Source organism: Procambarus clarkii, chromosome 7 (assembly GCF_040958095.1).
Source record: "Procambarus clarkii isolate CNS0578487 chromosome 7, FALCON_Pclarkii_2.0, whole genome shotgun sequence".
NCBI classification, from domain to species: Eukaryota; Metazoa; Arthropoda; class Malacostraca; order Decapoda; family Cambaridae; genus Procambarus; species Procambarus clarkii.
In genome coordinates, this window is record NC_091156.1 from 31,689,881 (window position 1) to 31,704,618 (window position 14,738).

At 41.1% G+C, this 14,738-nt stretch overlaps 1 protein-coding gene across 1 annotated transcript in view; it reads left to right on the top strand.

Annotated features, from left to right (window-relative positions):
* LOC123761435 (xanthine dehydrogenase/oxidase) overlaps positions 1 to 14,738 on the top strand; it is an 86,311-nt gene that overhangs the window by 69,302 nt on the left and 2,271 nt on the right. The window contains exons 21-26 of the mRNA XM_069315282.1: positions 10,910 to 11,087; positions 11,414 to 11,542; positions 11,679 to 11,806; positions 13,073 to 13,190; positions 13,693 to 13,867; positions 14,289 to 14,368. Coding sequence (XP_069171383.1) covers positions 10,910 to 11,087; positions 11,414 to 11,542; positions 11,679 to 11,806; positions 13,073 to 13,190; positions 13,693 to 13,867; positions 14,289 to 14,368 — 808 coding nt within the window. The remainder of the gene's footprint in view (positions 1 to 10,909; positions 11,088 to 11,413; positions 11,543 to 11,678; positions 11,807 to 13,072; positions 13,191 to 13,692; positions 13,868 to 14,288; positions 14,369 to 14,738) is intronic.

Sequence of the window (14,738 nt, forward strand, 5' to 3'; positions counted from 1 at the left end):
TATGACCGAAAAAGTAAGATCAATAATTCTAACACGAATTTTCTCGATCTTTCTTACGTTTCTTTTCACTGTTGATGGTAATTCAAAGATCAATTCTCCAAAATTCATTTTTATTTCTAGTCTGACGCGACACTTGAGCGCGTTTCGTAAAACTTATTACATTTTCAAAGACTTTACTTTAAAAACACACAACTGAAACTGAATTGAGCCTACACATCTTCGAAGTTTATATCTACATTTGGGTGAGGTGGATGAGATGAAAAACGAACTTTCAACAATAGGTATTTAATGGGTATTAAATTCCAACACAAGATAGAACACGAGACAATGGGTATTGATTGGGTATTAAATTCAAACACAAGACAAAACACGAAACAATGGGTATTGAATGGAAGTAATTGTAGAAAGCCTATTGGTCCATATTTTTTGATGCTTCTATATAGGAGCGGAGTCTTGAAGTGGGTAGAATATAGTTGTGCATTAATTGGCTGTTGATTGCTGGTGTTGACTTCTTGATGTGTAGTGCCTCACAGACGTAAAGCCGCCTGCTATCGCTGTATCTATCGATGATTTCTGTGTTGTTTGCTAAGATTTCTCTGGTGATGGTTTGTTTGTGGGAAGAGATTATATGTTCTTTAATGGAGCCCTGTTGCTTATGCATCGTTAAACGCCTGGAAAAAGATGTTGTTGTCTTGCCTATATACTGTTTTTTTTTAGGCTTACAGTCCCCAAGAGGGCATTTGAAGGCATAGACGACGTTGGTCTCTTATAAAGCGTTCTGCTTTGTGTCTGGAGAGCTTCTCATGAGTAGGCTGGCCGTTTTTCTGGATTTATAGTAAATCGTCAATTGTATCTTCTGATTTTTGTGTGTAGGGATAACGTTTCTACTGACAATATATTTCAGGACCCTTTCCCCCCGTTTTATGGGCTGTGGAAAAGAAGTTCCTGTAAAATAGTCAAATAGGGGGTATAGGTGTTGTGTTAGTTGTCTCTTCAGAGGTTGCATGGCGTTTCACTTTCCTTCTTATGATGTCTTCCACGAAACCATTTGAGAAGCCGTTGTTGACTAGGACCTGCCTTACCTTACAGAGTTCTCCGTCGTCTTGCTTCCATTCTGAGCTGTGGCTGAGGGCACGGTCGACATAAGCGTTAACAACACTCCTCTTGTACCTGTCCGGGCAGTCACTGTTGGCATTCAGGCACATTCCTATGTTTGTTTCCTTAGTGTAGACTGCAGTGTGGAAAACTCCGCTCCTTTCCATGACTGTTACATCTAGAAAGGGCAGCTTCCCATCCTTCTCCATCTCGTAAGTGAAACGCAACACAGAATTCTGCTCAAATGCCTCCTTCAGCTCCTGCAGATGTCTGACATCAGGTACCTGTGTCAAAATGTCTTCAACGTAACTGCAGTATATGGCCGGTTTCAAGTTCATGTCGACTAAGACTTTTTGCTCAATGGTATCCATGTAGAAGTTTGCAAACAGGACACCTAGGGGAGAACCCATGGCGACCCCATCTACTTGCTTATACATGTGTCCATCCGGGCTCAAGAAGGGTGCCTCTTTAGTACAAGCTTGGAGTAGTTTCCTTAGACTGCTTTCTGGTATGTCAAGAGGAGTACAGGCCGGATCACGGTACACTCTGTCGGCTATCATCCCGATTGTATCATCCACAGGTACGTTGGTAAACAGAGATTCTACGTCCAACGAGGCTCTTATCCCTGTGGCCCGTGTTCCCCGCAGCAAGTCAACAAATTCCTTTGAAAACTTCAGGCTGAAGGCGCAAGGGACATAAGGAGTCAGCAAGCCGTTGAGTCGTTTCGCCAGTCTGTATGTGGGTGTGGGTATCTGGCTGATGATTGGCCGAAGTGAGTTTCCAGGCTTGTGTGTCTTGACATTTCCATACGCATATCCAGGTTTATAGTCCCCAATAATCTTTGGCAAGTGGAGTCCAGATTTCTTGGCGTTCACAGTTTCGATCAATTTGTTGACCTTTGCTTTCAGTTCGGCTGTAGTGTCCTTCGTTACCCTTTGGAATTTAGTTTGGTCAGAGAGTATGAGGTTCATTTTCGCCAGATATTCTTCTTTTTTAAGAATGACGTATATTGGCGACTTGTCGCCTCTCCTGACAACTATCTCCTTGTTCTCACGAAGGCTCTTAGCTGCCACTTTGAGCTCGGGGAACAGTATGGTGCTTATGTAGTTGCCTCGATTCTTTCCTCCTTCCTCAATAAGTTCTGCTTGAAAGGTATCTTTGGTGGTGACCTTCTTTTGTGTTTCGAGGTCGAATATGTCGTCCAACAGAATTTCCAACTCCACTTTCCGGGCCATCTCACTCGGTCTGGACATAACGTGACAGTTTATACCCAGATTTAGGAGAGTGACTTGGTCCTGAGTGAGGTTGATTCTTGCAAGGTTCAGGAAGCCATCTCTTGGTCGTGGAATTGCCATAGGTCCTCCATATAACGTTGTTAGTTTCCTGATTATCCTTGTTTCAGTGCTGAGGTGATGTCGGTCTGTGAGGATGTCGAGGTGTTGTTCAATGCGAGTACGGAGACTTTCATCGATGTTGCTGTTTCTCCATTCATATGTGGCCTGAAGTAGTTGCGCTTTGTTGTCTTTGATGTCATTTTCTGCCTTGTATATCTGATCACGAATCAGATCTTGGCGATATTTTATCGTGAAGGCTTGATTCCTTGCTGCTGGGTCGTGCGTTTTAATATTAGTATATTTTGGTAGCAGTCTTTCCTTTAGACATATATTATTAAATATGACCGAAAAAGTAAGATTAATAATTCTAACACGAATTTTCTCCTTCTTTCTTATGTTTCTTTTCACTGTTGATGGTAATTCAAAGATCAATTCTCCAAAATGCATTTTTATTTCTAGTCATTTTTATTTCTAAGGGTGCCTCTTTAGTACAAGCTTGGAGTAGTTTCCTTAGACTGCTTTCTGGTATGTCAAGAGGAGTACAGGCCGGATCACGGTACACTCTGTCGGCTATCATCCCGATTGTATCATCCACAGGTACGTTGGTAAACAGAGATTCTACGTCCAACGAGGCTTTTATCCCTGTGGCCCGTGTTCCCCGCAGCAAGTCAACAAATTCCTTTGAAAACTTCAGGCTGAAGGCGCAAGGGACATAAGGAGTCAGCAAGCCGTTGAGTCGTTTCGCCAGTCTGTATGTGGGTGTGGGTATCTGGCTGATGATTGGCCGAAGTGGGTTTCCAGGCTTGTGTGTCTTGACATTTCCATACGCATATCCAGGTTTATAGTCCCCAATAATCTTTGGCAAGTGGAGTCCAGATTTCTTGGCGTTCACAGTTTCGATCAATTTGTTGACCTTTGCTTTCAGTTCGGCTGTAGTGTCCTTCGTTACCCTTTGGAATTTTGTTTGGTCAGAGAGTATGAGGTTCATTTTCGCCAGATATTCTTCTTTTTTAAGAATGACGTATATTGGCGACTTGTCGCCTCTCCTGACAACTATCTCCTTGTTCTCACGAAGGCTCTTAGCTGCCACTTTGAGCTCGGGGAACAGTATGGTGCTTATGTAGTTGCCTCGATTCTTTCCTCCTTCCGCAATAAGTTCTGCTTGAAAGGTATCTTTGGTGGTGACCTTCTTTTGTGTTTCGAGGTCGAATATGTCGTCCAACAGAATTTCCAACTCCACTTTCCGGGCCATCTCACTCGGTCTGGACATAACGTGACAGTTTATACCCAGATTTAGGAGAGTGACTTGGTCCTGAGTGAGGTTGATTCTTGCAAGGTTCAGGAAGCCATCTCTTGGTCGTGGAATTGCCATAGGTCCTCCATATAACGTTGTTAGTTTCTTGATTATCCTTGTTTCAGTGCTGAGGTGATGTCGGTCTGTGAGGATGTCGAGGTGTTGTTCAATGCGAGTACGGAGACTTTCATCGATGTTGCTGTTTCTCCATTCATATGTGGCCTGAAGTAGTTGCGCTTTGTTGTCTTTGATGTCATTTTCTGCCTTGTATATCTGATCACGAATCAGATCTTGGCGATATTTTATCGTGAAGGCTTGATTCCTTGCTGCTGGGTCGTGCGTTTTAATATTAGTATATTTTGGTAGCAGTCTTTCCTTTAGACATATATTATTAAATATGACCGAAAAAGTAAGATTAATAATTCTAACACGAATTTTCTCCTTCTTTCTTATGTTTCTTTTCACTGTTGATGGTAATTCAAAGATCAATTCTCCAAAATGCATTTTTATTTCTAGTCTGACGCGACACTTGAGCGCGTTTCGTAAAACTTATTACATTTTCAAAGAATTTAGTTTACAAACACACAACTGAAACTGAATAGAGCTTTACACATCTTCGAAGTTTATATCTACATTTGGGTGAGGTGGATGAGATGAAAAACGAACTTTCAACAATAGGTATTTAATGGGTATTAAATTCCAACACAAGATAGAACACGAGACAATGGGTATTGATTGGGTATTAAATTCAAACGCAAGACAAAACACGAAACAATGGGTATTGAATGGAAGTAATTGTAGAAAGCCTATTGGTCCATATTTCTTGATGCTTCTATATTGGAGCGGAGTCTTGAAGTGGGTAGAATATAGTTGTGCATTAATTGGCTGTTGATTGCTGGTGTTGACTTCTTGATGTGTAGTGCCTCACAGACGTAAAGCCGCCTGCTATCGCTGTATCTATCGATGATTTCTGTGTTGTTTGCTAAGATTTCTCTGGTGATGGTTTGTTTGTGGGAAGAGATTATATGTTCTTTAATGGAGCCCTGTTGCTTATGCATCGTTAAACGCCTGGAAAAAGATGTTGTTGTCTTGCCTATATACTGTTTTTTTTTAGGCTTACAGTCCCCAAGAGGGCATTTGAAGGCATAGACGACGTTGGTCTCTTATAAAGCGTTCTGCTTTGTGTCTGGAGAGTTTCTCATGAGTAGGCTGGCCGTTTTTCTGGATTTATAGTAAATCGTCAATTGTATCTTCTGATTTTTGTGTGTAGGGATAACGTTTCTACTGACAATACATTTCAGGACCCTTTCCTCCGTTTTATGGGCTGTGGAAAAGAAGTTCCTGTAAAATAGTCAAATAGGGGGTATAGGTGTTGTGTTAGTTGTCTCTTCAGAGGTTGCATGGCGTTTCACTTTCCTTCTTATGATGTCTTCCACGAAACCATTTGAGAAGCCGTTGTTGACTAGGACCTGCCTTACCTTACAGAGTTCTTCGTCGTCTTGCTTCCATTCTGAGCTGTGGCTGAGGGCACGGTCGACATAAGCGTTAACAACACTCCTCTTGTACCTGTCCGGGCAGTCACTGTTGGCATTCAGGCACATTCCTATGTTTGTTTCCTTAGTGTAGACTGCAGTGTGGAAAACTCCGCTCCTTTCCATGACTGTTACATCTAGAAAGGGCAGCTTCCCATCCTTCTCCATCTCGTAAGTGAAACGCAACACAGAATTCTGCTCAAATGCCTCCTTCAGCTCCTGCAGATGTCTGACATCAGGTACCTGTGTAAAAATGTTGTCAACGTACCTGCAGTATATGGCCGGTTTCAAGTTCATGTCGACTAAGACTTTTTGCTCAATGGTACTCATGTAGAAGTTCTCCTACTCTCTGACCAAACGAAATTCCAAAGGGTAACGAAGGACACTACAGCCGAACTGAAAGCAAAGGTCAACAAATTGATCGAAACTGTGAACGCCAAGAAATCTGGACTCCACCTGCCAAAGATTATTGGGGAATATAAACCTGGATATGCGTATGGAAATGTCAAGACACACAAGCCTGGAAACCCACTTCGGCCAATCATCAGCCAGATACCCACACCCACGTACAGACTGGCGAAACGACTCAACGGCTTGCTGACTCCTTATGTCCCTTGCACCTTCAGCCTGAAGTATCCAAAGAAATTTGTTGACTTGCTGCGGGGAACACGGGCCACAGGGATAAGAGCCTCGTTGGACGTAGATCTCTGTTTACCAACGTACCTGTGGATGATACAATCGGGATGATAGCCAACAGAGTGTACCGTGATCCGGCCTGTACTCCTCTTGATATACCAGAAAGCAGTCTAAGGAAACTACTCCAAGCTTGTACTAAAGAGGCACCCTTCTTGAGCCCGGATGGACACATGTATAAGCAAGTAGATGGGGTCGCCATGGGTTCTCCCCTAGGTGTCCTGTTTGCAAACTTCTACATGGGTACCATCGAGCAAAAAGTCTTAGTCGACATGAACTTGAAACCGGCCATATACTGCAGGTACGTTGACGACATTTTTACACAGGTACCTGATGTCAGACATCTGCAGGAGCTGAAGGAGGCATTTGAGCAGAATTCTGTGTTGCGTTTCACTTACGAGATGGAGAAGGATGGGAAGCTGCCCTTTCTAGATGTAACAGTCATGGAAAGGAGCGGAGTTTTCCACACTGCAGTTTACACTAAGGAAACAAACATAGGAATGTGCCTGAATGCCAACAGTGACTGCCCGGACAGGTACAAGAGGAGTGTTGTTAACACTTATGTCGACCGTGTCCTCAGCCACATCTCAGAATGGAAGCAAGTCGACGAAGAACTCTGTAGGGTAAGGCAGGTCCTAGTCAACAACGGCTTCTCCAATGGTTTCGTGGAAGACATCATAAGAAGGAAAGTGAAACGCCATGCAACCTCTGAAGAGACAACTAACACAACACCTATACCCCCTATTTGACTATTTTACAGGAACTTCTTTTCCACAGCCCATAAAACGGAGGAAAGGGTCCTGAAAGATATTGTCAGTAGAAACGTTATCCCTACAGACAAAAATCAGAAGAGACAATTGACGATTTATTATAAAACCAGAAAAACGGCCAGCCTACTCATGAGAAACTCTCCAGACACAAAGCAGAACGCTTTAAAAGAGACCAACGTCGTCTATGCCTTCAAATGCCCTCTTGGGGACTGTAAGCCTAAAAAAAAAACAGTATATAGGCAAGACAACAACATCTCTTTCCAGGCGTTTAACGAAGCATAAGCAACAGGGCTCCATTAAGGAACATATAATCTCTTCCCACAAACAAACCATCACCAGAGAAATCTTAGCAAACAACACAGAAATCATCGATAGATACAGCGATAGCAGGCGGCTTGACGTCTGCGAGGCACTACATATCAAGAAGTCAACACCAGCAATCAACAGCTAATTAATGCACAACTATATTCTACCCACTTCAAGACTCCGCTCCAATATAGAAGCACCAAGAAATATATACCAATAGGCTTTCTAGAATTACTTCCATTCAATACCCATTGTTTCGTGTTCTGTCTTGTGTTGGAATTTAATACCCATTGAATACCCATTGTTGAAAGTTCGTTTTTCACCTCATCCACCTCACCCAAATGTAGATATAAACCTCGAAGATGTGTAAAGCTCTCTTCAGTTTCAGTTGAGTGTTTGTAAACTAAAGTCTTTGAAAATGTAATAAGTTTTACGAAACGCCCTCAAGTGTCGCGTCAGACTAGAAATAAAAATGAATTTTGGAGAATTGATCTTTGAATTACCATCAACAGTGAAAAGAAACATAAGAAAGATAGAGAAAATTCTTGTTAGAATTATTAATCTTACTTTTTCGGTCATATTTAATAATATATATATATATATATATATATATATATATATATATATATATATATATATATATATATATATATATATATATATATATATATATATATATATATATATATAACTGACACCCCAGAAGTTATATATATATATATAACTCACACCCCAGAAGTGACTCGAACCCATACTCCCAGAAGCAACGCAACTGGTATGTACAAGACGCCTTAATCCACTTGACCATCACGACCGGACATAATGAGGTGATAGCCGAGGCTATATGAACCACCCCACCGCCGGCACTCGGATAGTTATCTTGGGCATAGCATTTTACCAAATCACCTCATTCTTTGGGGCACACGTGAGGAACACAAAACACAGGGCGTTTTTTGTGTTCCTCACGTGTGCCCCAAAGAATGAGGTGATTTGGTAAAATGCTATGCCCAAGATAACTATCCGAGTGCCGGCGGTGGGGTGGTTCATATAGCCTCGGCTATCACCTCATTATGTCCGGTCGTGATGGTCAAGTGGATTAAGGCGTCTTGTACATACCAGTTGCGTTGCTTCTGGGAGTATGGGTTCGAGTCACTTCTGGGGTGTGAGTTTTCAGTTGCATATGTCCTGGGGACCATTCAGGCTTGTTCGCATATATATATATATATATATATATATATATATATATATATATATATATATATATATATATATATATATATAATATATATATATATACATATATATATATATATATATATATATATATATATATATATATATATATATATATGTCGTACCTAGTAGCCAGAACGCACTTCTCGGCCTACTATGCAAGGCCTGATTTGCCTAATAAGCCAAGTTTTCCTGAATTATTATATTTTCTCAATTTTTTTTCTTATGAGATGATAAAGCTACCCATTTCATTATGTATGAGGTCAATATTTTTTTATTGGAGTTAAAATTAACGTAGATATATGACCAAACCTAACCAACCCTACCTAACCTAACCTAACCTATCTTTTTAGGTTAGGTTAGGTTAGGTAGCCGAAAAAGTTAGGTTAGGTTTGGTTAGGTAGGTTAGGTAGTCGAAAAACAATTAATTCATGAAAACTTGGCTTATTAGGCAAATCGGGCCTTGCAAAGTAGGCAGAGAAGTGCGTTCTGGCTATTAGGTACGACATATATATATATATATATATATATATATATATATATATATATATATATATATATATATATATATATATGTCGTACCTAATAGCCAGAACGCACTTCTCAGCCTACTATGCAAGGCCCGATTTGCCTAATAAGCCAAGTTTTCCTGAATTAATATATTTTCTCTATTTTTTTTCTTATGAAATGATAAAGCTACCCATTTCATTATGTATGAGGTCATTTTTTTTTATTGGAGTTAAAATTAACGTAGACATGTGACCGAACCTAACCAACCCTACCTAACCTAACCTAACCTATCTTTAGAGGTTAGGTTAGGTTTAGTTGCCAAAAAAGTTAGGTTAGGTTGCGTTAGGTAGTCGAAAAACAATTAATTCACGAAGACTTGGCTTATTAGGCAAATCGGGCCTTGCATAGTAGGCTGAGAAGTGCGTTCTGGCTGCTAGGTACGACATATATATATATATATATATATATATATATATATATATATATATATATATATATATATATATATATATATATATATATATATATATATTCGATATTTGCCTAATTGAAAAACAAAAAGTGACTAATTTCATCTTCATAGTTTCCTACCTTGTGCTTTAAAATTGCACTGTATGTAGTGCTACCCAATTCCCCAATTTTTATGTACCTAATCCAAACAACTTTACTATTGTGATCATTGCTGTCTTTTTATATATGTTATCAAAATGCTGTATTGTGCCTTTTAATCTTTGTTAAATTACCAATCAAGCTATCAATGCAATCAATCAGAGCTACTGATGTGCTTTATTATACCTACTAATCTCTCTCGTCTCATTTTTTCTTGCAATGTACTAATCATTTTATACATTTTGCTAGAATTTACCTAATTAAAATTATCTGTTAGATTAACTTTAATAAGGACCAGGGCCTCCACACTGCCCGAAACGCTGCGTGTACTAGTGGCTTTACCAGAATGTAAACACCATGCTATGTATCCTCACAAATCCAACGTACCTTCTTGTATATAAATAAATAAATAAATAGCTTTTTGTTACACACAGCCAAATTGTGTAACAGAAAGTGGTCTTGGACCCTTTCTTCCCCTCTTTTTTAACAGGTCATAATAGTACATTGTCATAATTATAGGTTTAAGTATTCAATGAGAGAAGTTTTTGAAGATTTTACCCTTCTTACCTAACATCATTTGTGCAGTGAGGCATTTGGTGATAGTTAATGCTCCCACCAGCCTCCTCGACCATCCAAGTGGTTGGAGGCACCATTCCTTCCCCCCATCCTATCCCAAATCTTTATCCTGACCCCTTCCAAGTGCTATATAGTCGTAATTACTTGGCGCTTTCTCCTCATAGTTCCCTTCCCACCAGCCGCCACCTCTCATATTTTATTTTTACCAGTGTTTATTTACTTAATAACTACTGGTATAATATCTTGCTATTATAAAACTAATTCTAAAATCACGAAATATATATGTACTGCAAGTTTCAAGCATAGAATGCATATATAACATGAAGGACTCCTCTTCTCGAGATTCGCCAACTAAAATCTTTTGTTTATATTACAATCGATCCTCCGTGTTGTGTAGTAGAGAAAAATTGAGTTATATCCAGTTTACGTAAAGCTAAAAGTGGTCGACAGCACTCTTAGCCGACAGAAAAAACTTAGGAAGGTTTTCCTTCTTAGTGTGCCTACCTGAATATCGACGTAGCCGCTATGAAGGCGCAAAGAAGAAAGACATTCGTAAGCAGCTTCGTGAATCTGGCCCCTGGCTCTGTGACTGCGTGGGGTAGAGCTGACCTCTCACGACCGTCTAAAGCCCACCTTTCGTAAGAATGGAGAATGAACATGAGCGTAGATAAGAAAACTGGGTAAAGCAAAGGCCATATGTGTGACAATAGTGATCGTATGATTGGCGTAGATCATTTTGATCAGCATATACACAATCATAATTTCACTAGAAAGATTTATAATGGACATATATGATATTACTCAATTTTTTGTAAATGATTCTTCATATTGTACGTGTTGTAAAGAGGCCATTCAGCAGCTTTTTCAAATTCTACTTTCATGTAAAGTTGAATATCAAATAACTTTACAAAGTGAAACTTTATCCTTGGATGCATGAAATCACAATTCTCTTCACAGGGAGAATAAATACAAGAAACGAGGACTTGCAGTGGTGCCGGTCAAGTTCGGCATCTCGTTAACGGCCACCTGCCTCAACCAGGCCGGAGCCTTGGTGATGGTCTACACTGATGGTTCCGTCCTGCTCAGCCACGGCGGCACAGAGATGGGTCAGGGCCTCCACACCAAGATGGTACAGGTAGGCTTCTACGCTCGTGAGTTCTACTACCAGCAGTGCAAGCATGCCGGGTCGTACAGGCGTGTTGGTGGTGCAAGCGTGCTGGCGGTGAAGGTTCTACATCGACCCAATGAATGGATGCTGAGTACAGGAGTTCTACACAGACATATTCTAGGCATTGTGAGTGGTGCACAGGGTGAAGTAGATGGTAGTTATGCCATGCCTGCCAACAGAAACAGTCTTGGAGACTGAACTAAATTGAATTGTAAGACGTGAAGACAATAATGAACTGAGAGTTTGACAAGAACATTTGAGTGAGTTTAAATGTACACTTCATTCTCCAAAAGGTAGCATCTCGGGTGCTGCAGCTGCCGGTGGAGGAGATATACATAGCCGAGACGGCCACAGACAAGGTGCCAAACGCCGCTCCCACAGCTGCCTCCGCCTCCTCTGACCTTAATGGTATGGCTGTATTGGTAAGTTGTTCCATCGCCAGCCCTCGTGAACTTTAGAGCGTGTAACCTATTACCTACATATGGATCATGTCCTAAATTGGAGATTCAGTCAAAATAGGAATTTGCTAATTTGCTTTAAACTTTGTGTGACTCTCAGGAGGCCTGTAGCAAGATCATGGAGCGACTCAAGCCTTATATTGACCAGAATCCCGAGGGAGCTTGGAGAGACTGGGTCAACGCAGCCTACGTGGACCGCGTCTCGTTGTTCGCTACTGGCTTCTTCAAGTAGGTTGCTGAGGCGTTTGTGAAATCGTGCAGAGAAGCAACTATAATATATTCTTCAATAGCATACTGCAGTTCACACTAAAGATCACAATCATTCCAAAAAAATCTACCACTTACGGGCTATTCATGCCCATATCACCTCTTGGGTGGCTTAATTTTCATCAATCATACTGCAGACTTGTAGTGAGATACTGATGCAGGTGTAAAGTCTTTGTGAAGTCGTCGTGTTAGTTGACCAACCCTGTCCTCCCATAAAGAACGTCGCATTTCGCTCGTATGCGTTCCATAAGGACAAAAATTGTACATAAAAATGGAAGCTGCTTGGGTAAGTGACGTACTATCCCGTTTTCTGTTTTGGGTCCTCTGGTGAGTTAGGCGAGGACACTTCAAATTGACAGTTTCCTTGACGTTTGGGAAACCTTAGGAGCACGGGTTGAGTTGACATACCCCGAGGAGTCCCTCAGAGCTACACTGGTTGCACGGCAGCCATAATAATCATGTCCAATATTAATTTTGGAAGCGTCCGTGTGCTCTCTTAAAAGCTGTAATTTATTTTATATAAATGTATATGAGTTTCTGGAAATAGTTTCTTAAATCATTTTTAATTAAGTCTTTGAGTCTGCTCTTGTACCCAGTGAGGGAGATCTAGCTCGGTCTCTTTTAAATAATTTCAGTTGATATCATGATTCCTCACAGCAAGTCTCTAGTGTCTTAAAGCACAATTCTCTCAGTTTTGCAGTTTACCTTGTCTATTATGCACCCAAACCGATCTTTTTGGTGGCAGTGGAAAAGATTACAGGGTACATAATGGATTCAGGGACTGAACCCCATAATTCATTCAGCAAATCAAGTTACGGTCTTTACATTCAATCCCACAAGTTTGCGAAGTGTCTTATTATTAACCATTGTACCTGTTCAAGTTTTTATGCTTTCTGAGAGGCGAACTGCAGGATAAGGCTGCATATAATAGAGTTTGTCTCATATAGGTGGTGGTCAGTGAGCGCCTTTAAGTCCCTCCTTACCCGCGTCCGTTCGTCAGGTCCCGCGTCCATTCATCTAGGGAAACTGTAGTTCATGGTTTGACCACAAAGAGACCGTAGACTTGCTTCAAATTCACTGCATGGTTTGATTTAAGATCAGTTAAGTATTGCTCTTCGAGACAACATGAGTTGCTTAACCAAATATTTTAGGTACAAGTCTAAGCCATTGATTCGTGCTAGTATCAACACTAAGCAATACTCGTGCTGATCGCCGTGGGTGTTGCAGGACTCCTGACATCGTGAGATTCAACTTCGAGACGGGCGAGGGGCGGCCATTCAGCTATTTCTCATACGGAGCCGCCGCCACAGAAGTGGAAGTTGACTGTCTAACAGGAGACCACGCAGTGAGTACACCCAAGTGCTGTGATGGTCAAGACCGCTGCTGGTGCGGTGGTTGAGCAGGTAGTTGTTGTTAGTGGCATAAACTAGCAATTTTGTTGGCAAGGGGGTGACCTCATCTCGCCTGAGGTCAAGGTGAGATCAAAATGACAAAAGCACTTGCTCGTAAATCAAACGCCTGCATTTGCGGAAATTAATGACTCAACATTGATATAATGCAATATGTTCTGAACTTCTTAGATATGATGACGGATGCGAGGTAAAAATGTTACAGACCGCTGGACCACATGTTTCTGCCTCTTAAGACGGGTGGACCGCACGTTTCAGCCTCTTAGGACGGCTGGACCGCTCGTTTCAGCCTTTTCACAAACTCAGAACTCTGCTACAACGGTTTCCCACAAAATACGGACAACTTGTAATTTAAATTGCAAAATATTAGCAATTTTTGTTAAAAAATGGCTAAAAATATGTAATTTTATGCCAGCAAATTTGCATTCCATTGGACAGGTGCTACGAACTGATATCGTGATGGACGTGGGAGAGTCCCTTAACCCTGCCATAGACATTGGCCAGGTAGAGGGAGCCTTCATGCAGGGTATGCGGCTCTTCACCCTGGAGGAGCTCTGCTACTCCCCCGAGGGCGTCCTTCTCACACGAGGGCCCGGAATGTACAAGATACCAGGTACACCAACCTTCTCCTTCTCAACACCCTCACTTGTGAATCAATAATGTAAAATTTACTGAAATACAAAAACGGATAACATTACTCTAGGTGACATTAGTTAGTCTAGTGAGTTTGGGGCATCCCCGAAGTGTTCAGATATTGTAAATAAATTTAGAAAATTAAGCGATGGCCGTTGCCAAAGCATGGTCACTAGGCTACGGCCTAGTGTCATATAGTTTACAAGAGGCTTGTAATCAAGGCAGGATTATATAAATAGTGCCTTTTGCTGATGACGATCCACTGTGAATTTGTACCTTGTGAATCCTCCACTTGCCGCAGTCATTGTGAGCAGTGTTATTATTGAACTCATCAACTTCATTGTTACTAGCTTCATTAAAATAGTGTCACTATTTATTGTCTAACTTGGTATTGTTGACAGGTTTCCAGGATATCCCGAGGGAATTCAACGTGTCTCTTCTGCGAGGGGCGCCGAACCCAAGGGCGGTGTTCTCATCAAAGGTCAGGCTTCATGACTTCACCAGATGATTTCTCTGAAACCTTTATACTCTTATATTGAACTCATTTGGAATGCCAATCGCTTGATCTCGATACATGCAGGTCAGCGTTCAATCTCCGACCGTCCAAGTGGTTGGGTGGCACCATTCCTTCCCCCCGTACCATCCCAAATCTTTATCCTGATCTCTTCCAAATACTATACAGTCGTAATGGCTTGGCGCTTCTTCCTGATAATTCCCTTCCTCTGAATTGCTTTAAATTCAATATTTTCTCTTTTTTAAATTAATAATGTTAATCGTCTGAAACAGTGTTACTGTGAGATTTTGGTCGAGTATATATGTGCTTTACATATTTACCTATCACACTCTGCTTC